At 43.6% G+C, this 15553-nt stretch overlaps 1 protein-coding gene across 2 annotated transcripts; it reads left to right on the forward strand.

Annotated features, from left to right (window-relative positions):
• GTF3C6 (general transcription factor IIIC subunit 6) lies at positions 1 to 13071 on the forward strand. Of its 2 annotated transcripts, none has more exons than XM_075923116.2 (6): positions 1 to 153; positions 4521 to 4601; positions 8283 to 8346; positions 9695 to 9739; positions 9867 to 9977; positions 12403 to 13071. In XM_075923116.2, the coding sequence occupies exons 1-6, from the start codon at positions 130 to 132 to the stop codon at positions 12705 to 12707; spliced, it is 630 nt and encodes a 209-aa protein (XP_075779231.1). In that variant the 5' UTR covers positions 1 to 129; the 3' UTR covers positions 12708 to 13071. The 2 variants fall into 2 exon arrangements, with proteins under 2 accessions (XP_075779231.1, XP_006123270.3); XM_006123208.5 differs by lacking the exon at positions 1 to 153 and adding an exon at positions 815 to 968.
• Positions 13072 to 15553: the final 2482 nt, after the last annotated feature.

The following is a 15553-nucleotide window of genomic DNA, read 5'->3' on the forward strand; positions in this document are numbered from 1 at the left end:
CCAGAGGATCCCGCGGCTCCGAAGGGGGCGGGGCAGGGCCAGGGATCGCCCCCACCCCTCTGCCCGAATCTAAGATGGCGGCCTCGGGGTCACGTGGTGCGCGCGGAGGCGCCGGTTCCCGACGGGGAAATGGCGGAGGCGGAGGAGGTGGAGGTGAGTTGTCCCGGCAGCCGCGCTGGAACCTGCTGGTGGGCGGCGGCGTTTGGCTGCCTCTGCTGCCCGCGCGAGCTCCTTGGCTGGCGTCCCCCCCGTGGCACGAGGCGAGGCCCCCGCCGACTCGTGGAGGGCGCAGCGGTCACCAGCCAGTAGCAGGGACCTGGGGGCGGATCCTGGCGCCTCTGACACGGGACCCTGACTGGTTTGGACAAGAGGCGACCAAGCGCTGGCACTTCGGCGGCCCCTCCCCCCACTGCTGCTCATCTCCTGCCCTTGGCCTTGGAGCTGCCCCCCCCCCCCAGAGGCTCCTCCTTGCTGTGCAGAGTGAGAGGGAGAAAAGGGGGGAGGCCACAGATGTCAGTGTGTCTGCCCTGCCCCCACTTCTGTACCCCATCTCCGCATAGAGAAGGGGATGGAGGGAGCTTGGCAATGCAAATCTCTGTCACTCTCACATGCTGTGTGTGTGCCCCTCATTCTCACAAAGACCAGCTGTCCTTCATTTTCAGCTCCTGACCTAACACATACCTGGGTGGTTGTCACTTCTTTTACAGCTTGCAAAGTGTGTTATGTTTGGGGTTTTTTTTTAAACTGGTCTGTGCATTTAATGATTTTAATTTCTCTCTTACACTTAAATTTCTTTGAATAGTGAGTTCTCAATTGCCTAGCCTGTCCTGGCTGGAGTAACGATCCCTTTGGAGATTGCTGCTCCTGGAAGTGGCTGGCATCTCCCTGCAGCCCCTGAGAAAGGCAGAGCAGAGGAGACTGCAGACACTACTCCTGCAGCTCCCATTGATCAGTAAAGGAGAACCATGGTCAGTAGAAGCTGTGGGCTCAGTGCCTATAGATGAGGAGTAGCATGTGGTGCCAGGAGCTATTGCTGTACATGCCAGCTGCTTTCAGGAGTAATTCAGGGCCAGGGCAGAAGTAAACCTGCCTTAACTCCACTGTTCTGTCACCCAGGAGCTGTCTCTGTTAAACAGTGCCCAGCCAGAGCCTGCTTCCTGAATCCCCCTCCTGCCCCAGACGTGAGACTCCCTTGCGCTCAAACTCCTTCCCACAGCTTGTACCCTGAAGCCCTTCCTGGACCCCAGTCCTCCACTCTGGGCTAAGCCCAGAGCCCCTCCCACACTCCAAACCTCTTAGCCCAAGATCAGAGCCTACACCAGCCTGGTGAAAGTGAGCCAGGATGGGGGAGGAAGGGTGATGGAATGAGCAGGGTGAGGGGCGGGAAGGAAGTGGGGCAAGGGTTTTTGGGTTTGAGGTAGATCTTCCGTTGCTCTTAAATTGAAAAAGTGATCCTGTGGTTAAAAAGGTTGGAGACCTCTTGTGTAGTGGGTATCTGGCCAGGTGGGAAGTGGAGCAGAGCTGGGCACGGTGGGAGAGGGTTGTGTCAATGATAGGGAGTGGCTCTAACTCTATCTTCTAACCATATTTGCACTTGGTGCTGCCTACTTCCCCGCATGGCTGGGGTTGTGCTCACACCCCATGTCCATTAACCCTTGCTCTATCCGGTGTGGCCTGCAGCACACTGGAGACTGAATGCTATTGAGAGCAATTGTGGTGATAGCAGAAATGCTGTTGCTACATGGAAGTTACTAGTGAGGTAGTATGTTGCTTTGTTGTCAACTAGCCTCTTGGGTTAGTTGGCACAGAGCTGGGCATGGCTTGCTTGCTGCACACTCACAGCTCCCTATGTACGTACTGTCTTATCAGCACCGATTCATAGAAATGAAGGGCTGAAAAGGGTCCTTGAGAGGTCATCCAGTCCAGCCCTCTGTGCTGAGGTAGGACCAGATCCATCGCTTGGTAGGGGGCATGCCCTGCCTCACCTCTTCTACCCCTTCTGTACAGCTGCCCTGCCCCACTCTAACTCTTCCCCCAGCCTCCACCCCCGTTCCATCTCCACACAGCAGTGAAGGAGATGGGCAGTGAAGTGAAGCAGACTGCTGGGTTGTTCTGGCTTCCACCACCACAGTGAGTGCGTGGAGTGGGGCTGACGCCTGCTGCTGCTCTATGCCAAGCTCCCAAGGTAATCCCTATGGTTCCTCTGGGACTTTCAGGTCCCGTGCATAGGACTGTTGAGGCAGAGGCTGGGCAGGTCAATCCGAACTCTATGGATGGGACGGCTCTGGTTAGGGCCAAGTGAACCTAGATCCTCCCTCACAGATGTTTATCCAACCTGTACTTAAAAGCCTCTGCTGAGGGGATTTCACAGCCTCTATTGCAAGTCTATTCCAGAGATTAACTAGTCTTGTCATTAGAAAGTTTTTTCCTGTTAGCTAATCTATATCTCCTTTGCTGCTGATTAAGTCCAGGATTTCTTACATTACCTTAAGTCAGTGGTCCCCCACCTTCTTGGGCTGCTGGGTGCCCGGGGGTGGGGGCCACACGTGCACCGGGTACCCGGGGGCAGCGGCACAAGAATGGCTCGGGCCGGCCCTGGTCACTAGATGGGCTCACATAAATGCCCCGGCGGGTGCCATGGTGAATGTGGAGTACAATTGATCACTGTTTTCTTGTAACCATTTATATATTAGACTTATCAGGGTTCACCACTTCATCTTATTTTTTTCTGGAGCAGGAGTGGGCAATTTTTGATTGGGGGGGGCATCCCAAGATTTTAGAAAGTGGTCAAGGGCTGCTCTCTTATATGATATTAATGGAGGAAATGTGGAGTCTGGGATGGAGATGGAGACAGGTGGTAAGTGGAGTCTGGGATGGAGAAGGTGACTTGAGGTAAGGGATTGGGGTACAGGAGGGTGTGTGGGGTCTGGAACTGAGTTTGAATGAAGGAAGTGGTTGTGACCTAGGGCAGGAAATGGGGGGGTACAGTAGAGGTTGCAGGGGTTTGGGTCCTGACTTAGGGCAGGAGTGGGTTGTGACTTGGGGCAGGTGTTTGGGGTGCAAGGTCTGGAAAAGGGGTATGGCTTCAGGAGGGGAGCAGAGGGTTTGGCTTATGTGGATTAAGGGGCCAGTGGTGGGGGCGGGGAAGGAGGGAGCAGCTGGGGTGCCACAGGCAGGAGACTTACCTGGGTGACTCCTAGCCAGCAACCCAGCACATTTCTCAGGCAGGCTCCTTGCCTGCCCCGCCCCCACATAAACTGCAGGGGCCATGTGTATCGGTGAATAGGTGCCTGAGGGGAGGAGAGAATGCTGCTTTGCATGCTGTCTGTTGTTCAAACAGGCAGCTCCCAGTGGCTAGAAACCAACCAATGGGATTATGTTGGGGGAAAGAGCAGCGCAGGAAGCCTCTCCCCCTTGCCCTCAGCTCACATTTGTGAAACACACATGTCCAGCAGCTGCTTTTCTGAGTGATGGGCCGGGGTGGGGCAGCCAGGGAATCTGCCTGAGGCTCCTAGCTATGTCTATGGGCCAGATCAGGTGACTTGGTGGGCTGGATATGATCTGGGTCATATTCCCCACTGCCCCCGGTTCTAGAGTAAACATGCATGGTTTATTTTAAACCGTTCCTCAGAGGTCAAGTTTTCTAAACCTTTTACATTGGTGTTTTGCTTTCACCTTAACTATCCACATCTTTCTTGAAGTGTGGTGCCCAGAACTGGACACAGTACTCCAGCTGAAGCCTCAATAATACCATATAGAGAGGGACAACTATCTCCTGTGTCTTCTATGTGCAAAACATCTTAGAATATGGGCCCTTTTTGCAACAGCGCTGTACAGTTGGCTGTCATTTAATTTGTGAGCTATTACAACCCTGAAACCCTTTTCAGCTGTACTACTACCTACCCATTTATTTCCCATTTTGCAGTTGTACATTTGTTTTTGTCTTCCTAAGTGCAATACTTTCTACTTGCCTTTATTTAACTTCATTTTAGTGATTTCAAACTAATTTTGCAGTTCGTCAGGGGAATTTTGAATTTTTATCTTAGTACAATCTCCGTTTGCAGATGACCCCACTGGTCTGGGACGCCCTGATCAGGCATCATCTGTGGTTTTGCTGCCAGGACCACAGATGTTGCTGGGTCACACAGCCCCAGTGGCTGGGAGCAGGATCTGACTGAGCCTGGTGACATGTAGTTGGGAGTCTTGCTGGTCACTGGGAGCACAACTAGTCTGAGAATGGATCCCAGTGGTTGAGATTGGTAGCAGGGTCAGAGGCTGGGAAATAAATCTGAGAGCAGGATCTAGCAGCCAGGAGGTGCACTGACCTCCCCTTGTCCAGCAAACTCCCTTATTTGAGACCAATATGGTCCTGAGAGAGCCAGACTACGGAGGTCCAGTTGTATTAGTTGAGAGAGTGGTTTGTTTTAATAGCAAAATAATACTTGCATTGGTTAAATTTTTTAAAATGTATTTAGCATTTTAAGTGTATCATGAATGTGCCTTATGTACTTATTTTGCAGGAGCAGTTGGTCATGGTGGAATTGTCAGGAATTATCGATTCAGACTTTCTAGAAAAATGTGAAAACAAATGCAAGGTTTTGGTGAGTTTGACTACAACATATCAGTAAATATGCAAATTTTTATTTTTGTGAACAATGGAGACCTTTTAGGGCCTCCTTGAACTCGGTTTGTATTAAATATGCGGACTGTGTGGGTAATATATTTCCCATGGTTTGTGCACAGAGCAGTTAGCATCACATTAACATCATATAATGTGAACATATATAAAAAGTTCCCTAAGACCTGTGACTATACTGTTATGGAAAACATAGGATAAAATTTGCAAAAACACCCAAGTGACTTAAAGACCCTACATCAAAGGTGGCTAAGGCTCGTAAGTCTTAGACCCAGACCCATAAAGGATTTAAGTGTTGAACTAACTTTTGAGTAAGGATGTAGGAGTTTAACTCGTTAACCAATAAGCTGAGAATTATCCGTTCTGGTTAATGATGAAACTCCTGCCGAGCCGGGAGGTGCTGAGAGCTTGTGGACCAGCATCCCACTGATCTCACTTAACCATGTAATCAGTTTAATTTTAATTGGCTACATGGTTACTATTTTTTGGAGATTTTACATCCCTATTTTGGATTCTGTTGCCTGATTTTAAGAGATTATTAATTTATATAGTATGGGTTATAGGCTTGCCACTTATTCTTCATAGAAGATAATAAGGTTCTTATCCCAGAATCAGGCTACACAAAATTTGCATGGAGTCTTGGGTGTATAGCAAAGTCAGTCACGCTGAAACAAATGTAGCCTTAAAATTTCTATTGAGAGAAATGACATAGTGAAATAGTAAAATAATCAGTTACAAATGTAATACTATTCAAAAGGTACATATGGTATTAAATAGCTTTAAAGCTTTTGAATATACTCACTCCTGTCCTTGATACATTAAGAACTAACTGACAAAGAACGAAGAAACTTGGAGCTTAGAAATTGAGGAAAAAAAGCTTCGTTGGCATGATGGGTCATCCCTCTGATATGGAATGGGTGCGTTCTTTCCTTGTGGCATACTTGTTAGGTTGACGGACTTTATGAATTTAGGAAGCTCCCAATGCCAACCTGCTTCAATGCATCCTTATGTTAAAGGTCGCAGCCACATCCCTCTGCCTCTGGACTCCCAGCCAGCCCCAGTTGATGCGGTTTTCTGGTCCAGCAACATCTGTGGTCTCGCCAGACCAGTGAGTCCTAGACCAGAGAAGTTGGGCAAATACACTTCCTTGCAATTTCTTGGACAACAACTTGCAAACAAAGCCCATTTTTACCTTAACTTCCTGTGTACTCTCTCTTGGCCCAAAATACTGCCCATTGAGTCCAAATAATTAGCATATGAAGAGCAGCCTATTGCTTTCAGACAACATTTTTCTCTCTAAAGCGGTCTACTCTATTACAAAATTACTATCAAAGGCAAGATTACCTAGTTTTCACTCTTACAGTTGAGTGATTTAATTGATTCTCCTATGTGAGACAAGGGCTAGACAACAGAGCTTGGTATCCTGGAAAAGCTATGCCCAGTCCAAGGAATGTGTCTGCTTTTTTGGAACAATTTCTGAAAAAGCGGAGGCATTCTTTTGCCATCCCTGTTATCCTCATCCTTTGAGGAAGAAGGGATGTGTCAAAAGAGGAAGTTTTTCCAAAATTTGGCCCCATGTAGACGGGCCAAATTTCAGAAAAGCCTCTTTCGAAAGAAAAAGCGGAAAAAGATATGCAAAATGCGTATCTTTTTCCAGCTTTTCTTTGCAGCATAGACCTAGCCAAGGCGTCTTGCTTGTGGAAATGAATGAATGCCCCAGACCCTGATAAGGAAAAGGATGTTTGGCAAAGCTAGAAAGAGATGGAAAATGTCTCTGAACATGTCACTGATGATCAAAATAAATAAGTCAATAAAATTAGTTTTAACTCTCAATTACAATTGACATTGGAGAAACTCAAAAGAAGTTCATACATAATTATGCATCATTCTTGTTCTTCTGAGTACATTTTGTTCTCAGGTCTAACCCAATTTATCTGAGACATGGTACACAAATGACTGACTGGGCTTGTTATTTATATACTGTGTGGCAGGGGTCAGTCTCCCTCCTGAGACCCTGATCACTGTTCTGTCCACTGTCCCACACTTTGAGGGCTGCAGCAGGGCCCTCACCTGCAGAGAGTTTGTCCTTGGGCTTTCCTGGCCCTTAGCATTAAGGATGTTGTATTGGGCTGAAGCCCAGGGCCAGTCACGGCTGACCAGAAAGCCCTCTTCTTGCCCCGAAAGGTGAGGGGTAAGAGAGTCCTCCAACACCCCCTGCTCAACTCCTCATCTCCCCCTGTAGCCTTTAGTAGGTCTGGTGGTTCCTCCTGCTCCTCCACGCTGAGTCTCCTTAACACTGGGTTGTTTTCCTCCTATCCAGGCTCCTTCTCTCTCTCGTCTCCCTCAGGGAGGGTTTTTAAAGAGGCCCTGGGCAACCCCAATCAGCTTCACCTTGCGCTTAGTTGATTTGCAGCCGCCCTTTCTCAGCTGCCCCTAATTAGCCAGGATTGCTGCTGTTTCCTCTGCTAGAGCAGCCTCTCTCCCCTCCCCCAAGTCCTTTAACCCGCTCTGTTACAACTGTTGTATATATTCTATTGTTTTCATTCAAACTCATCTGATGAAGTGGGTCTTCTCCATGAAAGCTTATGATCCTGTATATTTTTGTTAGTCTCTATAATCACTTCCCTGTTGACTGACACACACTCGGGGTGTGTCTAGACTACATGGCTCCGTCGACGGAGCCATGTAAAGTAGTTTACTAGACATGGTCAATGAAGCGGGGATTTAAATAATCCTTGCTTCATTAAAATAAAAATGGCCGCCGCGCTGTGCCAACAATCAGCTGATCCGGCACAGCGCAGCAGTCTAGACGCGGCGCAGTCGACAAGGGAAGCCTTTGTCAACCACTCCTGTAAGTCTCGTTTCCATTTCACAAGGCTTACAGGAGCGGTTGACAAAGGCTTCCCTTGTCGACCGCACCGCGTCTAGACTGCCGCGCTGTGCCAAATCAGCTGATTGTCGGCACAGCACGGCGTCCATTTTTATTTTAATGAAGCAGGATTATTTAAATCCCTGCTTCATTGACTGTTGAGTAAACTACTTTACATGGCTCCGTCAACGGAGCCATGTAGTCTAGACACACCCTCACAGAAATGGGAGGGGAAAAAACACTTAAAAATAAGGAGAAAGTGATTGTAAAACCACAGTAACTTGTAGAAGGAAACAGAAGCCAGACTAATTCTGGAAACCAATTTTAATACCTTTTTAGAAATGTACTTGATGTTCAGTTGATAGCGTTACTTTATTTTCAGAGATCTGCTGTTTGCATATAAATAATAGCCACCCATTGTTGCCAGTGGACTGGTGATGTGCATGTTGCTCTTTAGGTGTTATGATCTCATACATCCGTTCTTTTTCCCTCCTGAACACCTTTCTCATTTGCTTACCTAATTGTTCAAGATGCATTGTATATCTGTTTCATCTAAATCTTGCAGTTTAGAAAACTTTTGAGTTCATACACAAAGGAAACTATTTTTAGTTTGTCCATTTTCTCTCCATAGTCTGTGTCATAGAATAGGTGTGCATTTCATATTGCTTTTTGTCTTGTACTGCATATACTCTTTTTCGCATACCAGTTGTTCTCTATTCTTGCCTTGACTAACTGAAGCATGACTTCAATGTAATTTCTGTTTGTCCTTGTCCATAGGGAATAGACACAGAGAGGCCCATTTTGCAAGTGGACAGATATGTCTTTGCTGGGGAGTATGAAGGTAGGAGGCAATCATATGGATGAAACGTCTCATTTTCAGTGTGACATAAAGGCCCCAATCATGAGAATAGTAATAGAAATGTAGCCATCTTAGTCTGGTCTAGCTGAAACAAAAAACCTGACTGTGTAGCACTTTAAAGACTAACAAGATGGTTTATTAGGTGATGATCTTTTGTGAGCCAGACCTATTTCCTCAGATCAAATAGTGGAAGAAAATTGGCATGACCATATATACCAAAGGATACAATCAAAACAATCAACACAAATGAAAAGGACAAATCAAATTTCAGAAAAGGAGGAGGATGGGGGGGGAGGGGTAAAGGTCTGTGAGTTAATGATATTAGAGATAATAATTGGGGAAGCTATCTTTGTAATGGGTAAGATAATTAGCATCCTTGTTGAGACCTAGGTGTAAAGTGTAAATTTAAGCACCAATGACAGTTCAGAGGTTTCTCTTTCAAGTCTGGTGTTAAAATGTCTTTGAAGCAGGATGCAGGTAGTTAAGTCCTTGAGACAATGCCCTTTCTGGTTGAAATGGCAAGAAACTGTTTTTTCTTCGGGATCCTGTCTAATATCTGTTTTGTGTGCATTGATTCTTTGGCAAAGTGTCTGAGACGTTTGTCCAATATTTGTCCAGAAATATAATTTATGCTATCATGTGCCGACAGTGTCCATCTGCTGTGTACATTGGACAAATGTCTCAGATACTTCACCAAAGAATCAATGTACACAAAACAGATACTAGACAGGATCACAAAGAAAAAACAGTTTCTTGCCATTTCAACCAGAAAGGGGCATTGTCTCAAGGACTTAACTGCCTGCATCCTGCTTCAAAGACATTTTAACACCAGACTTGAAAGAGAATCCTCTGAACTGTCATTGGTGCTTAAATTTACACTTTACACCTAGGTCTCAACAAGGATGCTAATTATCTTACCCATTACAAAGATAGCTTCCCCAATTATCACCTCTAATATCATTAGTTCACAGACCTTTACCTCCCCCCCCTTGATCCCCCTTCTTTTCTGAAATTTGATTTGTCCTTTTCATTTGTGTTCATTGTTTTGATTGTATCCTTTGGTATATATGGTCATGCCAATTTTCTTCCACTATTTGATCTGAGGAAGTGGGTCTGGCCCATGAAAGCTCATCACCTAATAAACCATCTTGTTAGTCTTTAAAGTGCTACATAGTCCTGTTTTTTGTTCCAATCATGGGAGATGCTGATCATCCTCAACTTCCACTGACTTCAGTGGAGGTGGAGAGCACTCTGCTTTTTGAAGTACTGGGACGTTGGCAAATAATCTGTGTTATTTCTCAGCTGAGTCTCCTTTCTTCTCTATATATAGATACTCTTGGAACCTTTGTGGTGTTTGAAGAAAATGCAGAGCCTGGTAAGTGATACATCCTTGTATGTCCTGACTTGTAGCTGAGCTACAGCTGTAAAGTTCAGATAATTTTCATGTTTCAGATGATAGGGATGTTCACTAAAATTACACACTTTTTTTTTCTTTATTGTAGATGCAGAAGGAAACCAAAAACTACAGCTGAAATACAAGTGCCATACAATGAAGAAGCTGAACATGACACGGACACTTCTGTCTGAAAAGAAGGAAGGAGAAGAGAACATAGGTTAGTGCACTTGGTCTTGTATGTTGGGACATGTGAAATCATGCTAGGACTACACCTTATCTTTGATACCAGGCTGGCAACAGAAATTAGTTTACACCCTTGTGCCAGTAAGCATCCAGGGAATTAAAAGGTACAAACTTTCATTCTTAAACAACAAATTAATTTACCTGAAAATATTCATAGCTATTTTTAAAGCTTCCTGTGATTTTTGGCATGAATTAAGTTCTCCTGCACTTGCTTCAGTGGAATTGTATCATTTCATGACAGGGTTAAATATTGCCATTTATCTCTAGGACTGAAGTCAATGCTGATTCTATATTTGGATGTTTATAGTAATACTGCTCTTACTAATATTTTATTCCTGCCTTTTTGCTCATATGCAGGGTTAGGAATAAAGAGCCATTTTAGGCTAAATTTATACATTTTCATTTTAAGATTACACCTTATGGTATTAAATAGTTATCTTGTGAACAATCTAGTCATGAAGATATGACCACAGATGAGATGACTTTTACCCAAAAGATGTAAAATCTCTCCCAACCTAATATTGCATATTGATTAAGAAATCATTCATTTTAAAAATTAGTGCAATATGGTAGCAGGTAGATTGCTTCATTAAAACAACTCCACTATAGGAAATTCTAATTGGACTCAAGCTTCCTTACAAGCAAGTCAGCACTTGTGCATGACAAACACTCAATACTTACACATATCAGTAGCCATATTTTAATTATTGTAAATTGAGAATGTGTAACTTTTGAAGAGTATACTTACATGAGGGAAGAAATAGCAGTCACATCAGTAATGTGTATTTGTAGTACTTTTAATAAAGTGGTCTATGGACTTGCTGTACCACTTTTCATTAGTATTCATTCTTACACCTTTACAGGTGCCATGTTCCATCAAGTTATTTGACTTTCTAAACTTAATTTTACATGGTAGTCTACATTCTGCATCATTAAAATATATTCTCAGGATCTTGAATCATGTGGAAACTGTTTTGGAATTTGCTTAGATGCTGTGTGGCACCTAGATAAAATAGTGTTGGCACAGTACAAAATAAATACTGAAGAATGGTTAATTAATATCTATGTGAATCACTGTTTTGCTGGTATTATAAGTAATTGGAATACCAACCTTTCAATGAAAAGAATTCCATCATCGCCACATTTATAATGCAAGTGGGATTTTCAGTTGTTGTATAAATGTGCTGATTCCATTATAAATAGGAATTGGAAAAGGATTATCTTTTTAAATAATAGCTTTTAATTAACACAGGCACACTTAGATTTAATTAAATAAGACAGTCCTAACTTTCAGGACATCTTCAACAACCATCAAAACTAGTGGTTCAATTCCTGAATGTATAGTGGGACGCAGCCCAGAGATACAACTCTAAATTCTTGAAAGTTGTCATTTTCTTCCCCATTGTTCTTTTGGATTAGGCAAAGAAATGTTCACCTGTACCATTTATTTTTATGTATCACTGCTGTGAAAGAATGGAAAGCTGTTAGATGAACAAACAGAACCAGCATATGAGAAACACAAATCTCAAAGGCCAGTAAATCAACAGAAGGCATCCCTGCTTAGGGGAGAAGGCATCCCTGCTAAGGGGAGAGCAATAGGTACCATAAAAAATTTTATATTACCAAATTTTAGCAGGTGGTGTAATAGTTATGTGTTACACAGCACATGGGAGACGATATCGCAAATCTTGGTAGCTTTCCAGATTGAAAAATACTCAGCAGTAGTAGCTTTTATGTTGGAGGTAGACAGGTTTTGAGTCATCTCTCAGAGGAAATACTGTCTGATTTGAAGAAGCAATAGAGCTAAGGGCGTGTTAGGGACATTGCCCAGCTAGAAGGACAAAAGTTCTTATATATGGTTCTCAAGTGCAAAGCAAATGAAAATGGCTGATTAGAAATCATCTATCTGATGGGGATTTTGAAAATCCTCCCTCCCTCAGTTCTAAGAAAAAATGTTATATTGGAGACAAACTCCAGTATGAGTGATTAAGCAAGCAAATAAATTTACCTCTTGAAGCAATATAGTATAAAAGACAGTGAAACTTAAGCTGCTGTTTTTCATAACTAAGCATTTTTCTCAGTTCAGTATACGAGGATCATGGTGAAAACTGGTCTGTTTTAAACAGCAGAAGGAAACAAGGACATCTGAAGGGGATTTTACTGTCTCTAGTTTTGAAAATGGGTCCTAAGAAGTTTGCTTTCTTTCCCTCCTCAGGTCTTTTTGTAGCAGAAGCTTATGGCACACTTCTCATATGTAATATTGGTGGTTGCTTCAAACAACATTACCTTTGTTTTCATATTTCTAATTATTGTTTGAAATTAAAAGAATCAACTTGTGAAAATAAAAAAAATGCCTTGCTGTAAAATTTTTCCTCCTCTTGTTTCTTTTTTCTGACCAGGTGGTGTGGAGTGGTTACAGATCAAAGACAAAGATTTCTCATACAACAGACCTAATATGATTTGTAATTTTCTGCATCAAAAAGAAGATTCTGAGGAGACAGCACAGGCCCAGGACAAACTGGCAGATGAGTCAGAGGGAGAGGTCAGTGACAAAGGGAACTCTGACCTGAGTTATGAACTGGAGAAACAGCATATCATGGACATGGATGACTCTGTCTCTCTCCTTGGTAGCCCTGCCTCTGAAGCAGAGAACTCTCCTTCAGGAATTGCCCAGGACATTACCTTAGATGATGCTCCTAGTTGATATCATGTCTGCATCATCAAGAAGTGATGATTAATGGAATTAGTTAATACCATGAACCATATTTTAAAAGTCCCCTCAACCTGATTTCCACTTTATCTGAGTAATTAATAGTGAGTGCAAAACAGCACCCACAAATTTGGAAGCCATTTTTAGGTCTTGAATGTGATGATTTTAGTCTCCACCTCTGTTAAATATGCATGCCTCTCCAGCATCTGGCCTCTTGAGTTGAAGAACAGAAATAAATGACTAAATGAGAAGGAGACACCACAAGAAAAACTGATACATTGCACATCCATAATTATTAGTAAAATATTTTCTTTAAGATATCTGTTGCAAAATAAAGTCATGACATTTTCTGTTATGATTTCAGCTTGGAAATTCATGTCCTTGTCCCTGTGCATGTTCCTTTCAGGTAAAGCTATACAAGTGACCTTTTGATAAGATTCGTTGGCACCCTACAAAACACATCTGATTTGTGTTTGGTAGCCTCTTTCTTTCCTCCTCCAATTCCATATGGACCCCAATAGGAGACCACTTCTGGTCAGAATGTTTTAATCAGCAGTTAGTTTGCAGAGTGATCTAGGAGTGTTTTTTCAACAAATGGCAGAATGCATTTTTGGTTTTTTTGTAACATCTCACTGAGTTTAATAGAATCTCACCCCTTTTTTGTCCATTTTGCACCAGTGATTCATTGATATACAGGCAGTCCCTGATTTACGCGGATCCGCACTTACGAATGGGGCTCTCTCGCCCTGGACCTTGCAGACAGCGGGACCGCCCAGAGCGCAGTGGTCCCGCCACCTCGACCTCCGGGGCGAGAAAAGCTGCTCCGGGTGCCCCTAGTCTGCTGGGGACCGTCTCCAGCAGACCAGGGACACCTGGAGGAAAGCTGGGGAGGCGTGGCACCCCGCCGCCGCTGCAGCTTTGCTCCCTGTGTCCCTGGTCTGCTGGGAGGGTGGGGCGCAGCTAGTATGTAAGTCGGAACTGTATGTAATTTGTATGTAAGTCGGAACTGGCTCGAGATTCAGCAGCTGTTGAAACTGATCAGTGGCTGATTTCAGGAAGCTGGGGGCAGAGCAATTCTGCCTCCAGCTTTCTGTAGTCAGCCCCTGGTCAGTTTCAGCAGCAGCGGCTGAATCTGGATGCCAGTTCCGACTTACATACAAATTCAACTTAAGAACAAACCTATAGTCCCTATCTTGTACGTAACCGGGGGACTGCCTGTACACTGAACTTTGTATATGGTACTGCTAAAGGGACACTAATCAGCTTCAAAACTTCTAAGTTGAAAATTAAAAATGGCACAACTTTAACCATATTCTGAATATTTTTAAATATTTTAAAAGCACTTTCAGGATTTTTTTTTTTTTGCTCCCCTATTTGATTAACTGTTATCAGTTTCTTTCTTACTGTTTGAAGGAAACTGAATTTAATAGTACATTTTGTACAGCAGTGGTACAACCTATTTTATACTGCGGACTGGAAAACTCATTCAAAAACTTTTGGTTGACCAGTATAGAAACATTTTAGTTGCATATTTGAATATTCACTGTGGTAATTAATTTTAAGAGGTCACGTGTTGTCTTACAATGCATCTGTACGCACAAAATACATGTTGTTAACACTTTTTTATGATTATTTCCCCCCAAAATCATACACAACACATCGCTAGCTACCCAAAGTATTTTATTGCCTCCACTGTTAAAAATCATACATAAGATACCACTACTTAGTCTAGCTACATAAAATGAAAATGTACGACTTACTGATGAGATCACATCAGTGGGATTGTTGGGCTTATTCGCCCAACACAAGCAAGTCATATGAGGCATCATGTTTGACAGCGAGACTTGCAGTGTGTTTCTCATGTCAAGCCTATTGCAATGTCTGTTCTTGGTGGTAATCAGTGAACAGAAACCTGTTTCATAAAGTTATGTAGACGGAAATGGCTGTAAGATCTTGAAAGCTAGGGTGCTAAGTTCAGGATAGTCACCTTTTGTTTTAATCCAGAGGGATGATGGAGACGAGGATACGTTAAACAAAGTTTTAAGTCCTCCATCACATGCCAGCTCAGTCAACTGATCCTCTTGCAGCAGTGGCAGGACTCCTTGGCAGGAAGAAATGGATCGCGAGTCCATTCTTTCCTGGCTCTTGGATCTTTTGAATTTGGGAAATATTGTTGAAATGCACCCAAGAGTGACTTCCGGTGCTCACTTATTAACTTGAAAAGTCCAATACCTTCTCCTGAAAAAAACTCACAAAAATATTAAACATATCAAAAATTCCCCTATCCACATGTTTCCCCCAGGTTTCCATCTTGGTTTTGAAGGCTGTGATTTTATCTGCCATTTTAAAAATGGATGCCATTATCCCTTGCAGCGAGAGTGTGCAGTGAATATGTTGCTCAAATACGCAAGTTTAGCAAGCCAGATCTTGTCATTAAAATATGCAGTCAATAGTGACTTTTTATCTGTGAGAAACCTCTGCAGCTGTTTTCTTAACTTAGGGTACGTCTAAACTACATGCCTCTGTCGGCAGAGGCATGTAGATTTGTTTGTTCAGCAAAGGCAAATGAAGCCGTGATTTAAATGATCGCAGCTTCATTTACATGGCTGCCGCGCTGAGCTGACAAACAGCTGATCAGCTGTTTGTCGGCTCGTGCGCTAGTCTGGACGTTCCCCCTGTTGACATCAAAGCCCTTTGTCGGCAGCCCCGGTAAACCTCATTCCACGAGGAATAACGGGGCTGCCGACAAAGGGCTTTGATGTCTACAGGGGGAACGTCCACACTAGCGCGCGAGCCGACAAACAGCTGATCAGCTGTTTGTCGGCTCAGCGCGGCAGCCA

The sequence above is a fragment of the Pelodiscus sinensis genome, chromosome 3, assembly GCF_052426305.1.
Source record: "Pelodiscus sinensis isolate ZL-2025 chromosome 3, ASM5242630v1, whole genome shotgun sequence".
Lineage (NCBI taxonomy): Eukaryota > Metazoa > Chordata > Testudines > Trionychidae > Pelodiscus > Pelodiscus sinensis.

What these genes read in the sequence shown, in the direction of transcription:
- GTF3C6 (XM_075923116.2), top strand. Translation starts at nt 130, where the DNA reads ATGGCGGAGGCGGAGGAGGTGGAG. An exon ending in CGGAGGCGGAGGAGGTGGAG is followed by an intron (nt 154 to 4,520) that starts GTGAGTTGTCCC and finishes CTTATTTTGCAG; the next exon opens with GAGCAGTTGGTCATGGTGGA. An exon ending in GGAAGGAGAAGAGAACATAG is followed by an intron (nt 9,978 to 12,402) that starts GTTAGTGCACTT and finishes TTTTCTGACCAG; the next exon opens with GTGGTGTGGAGTGGTTACAG.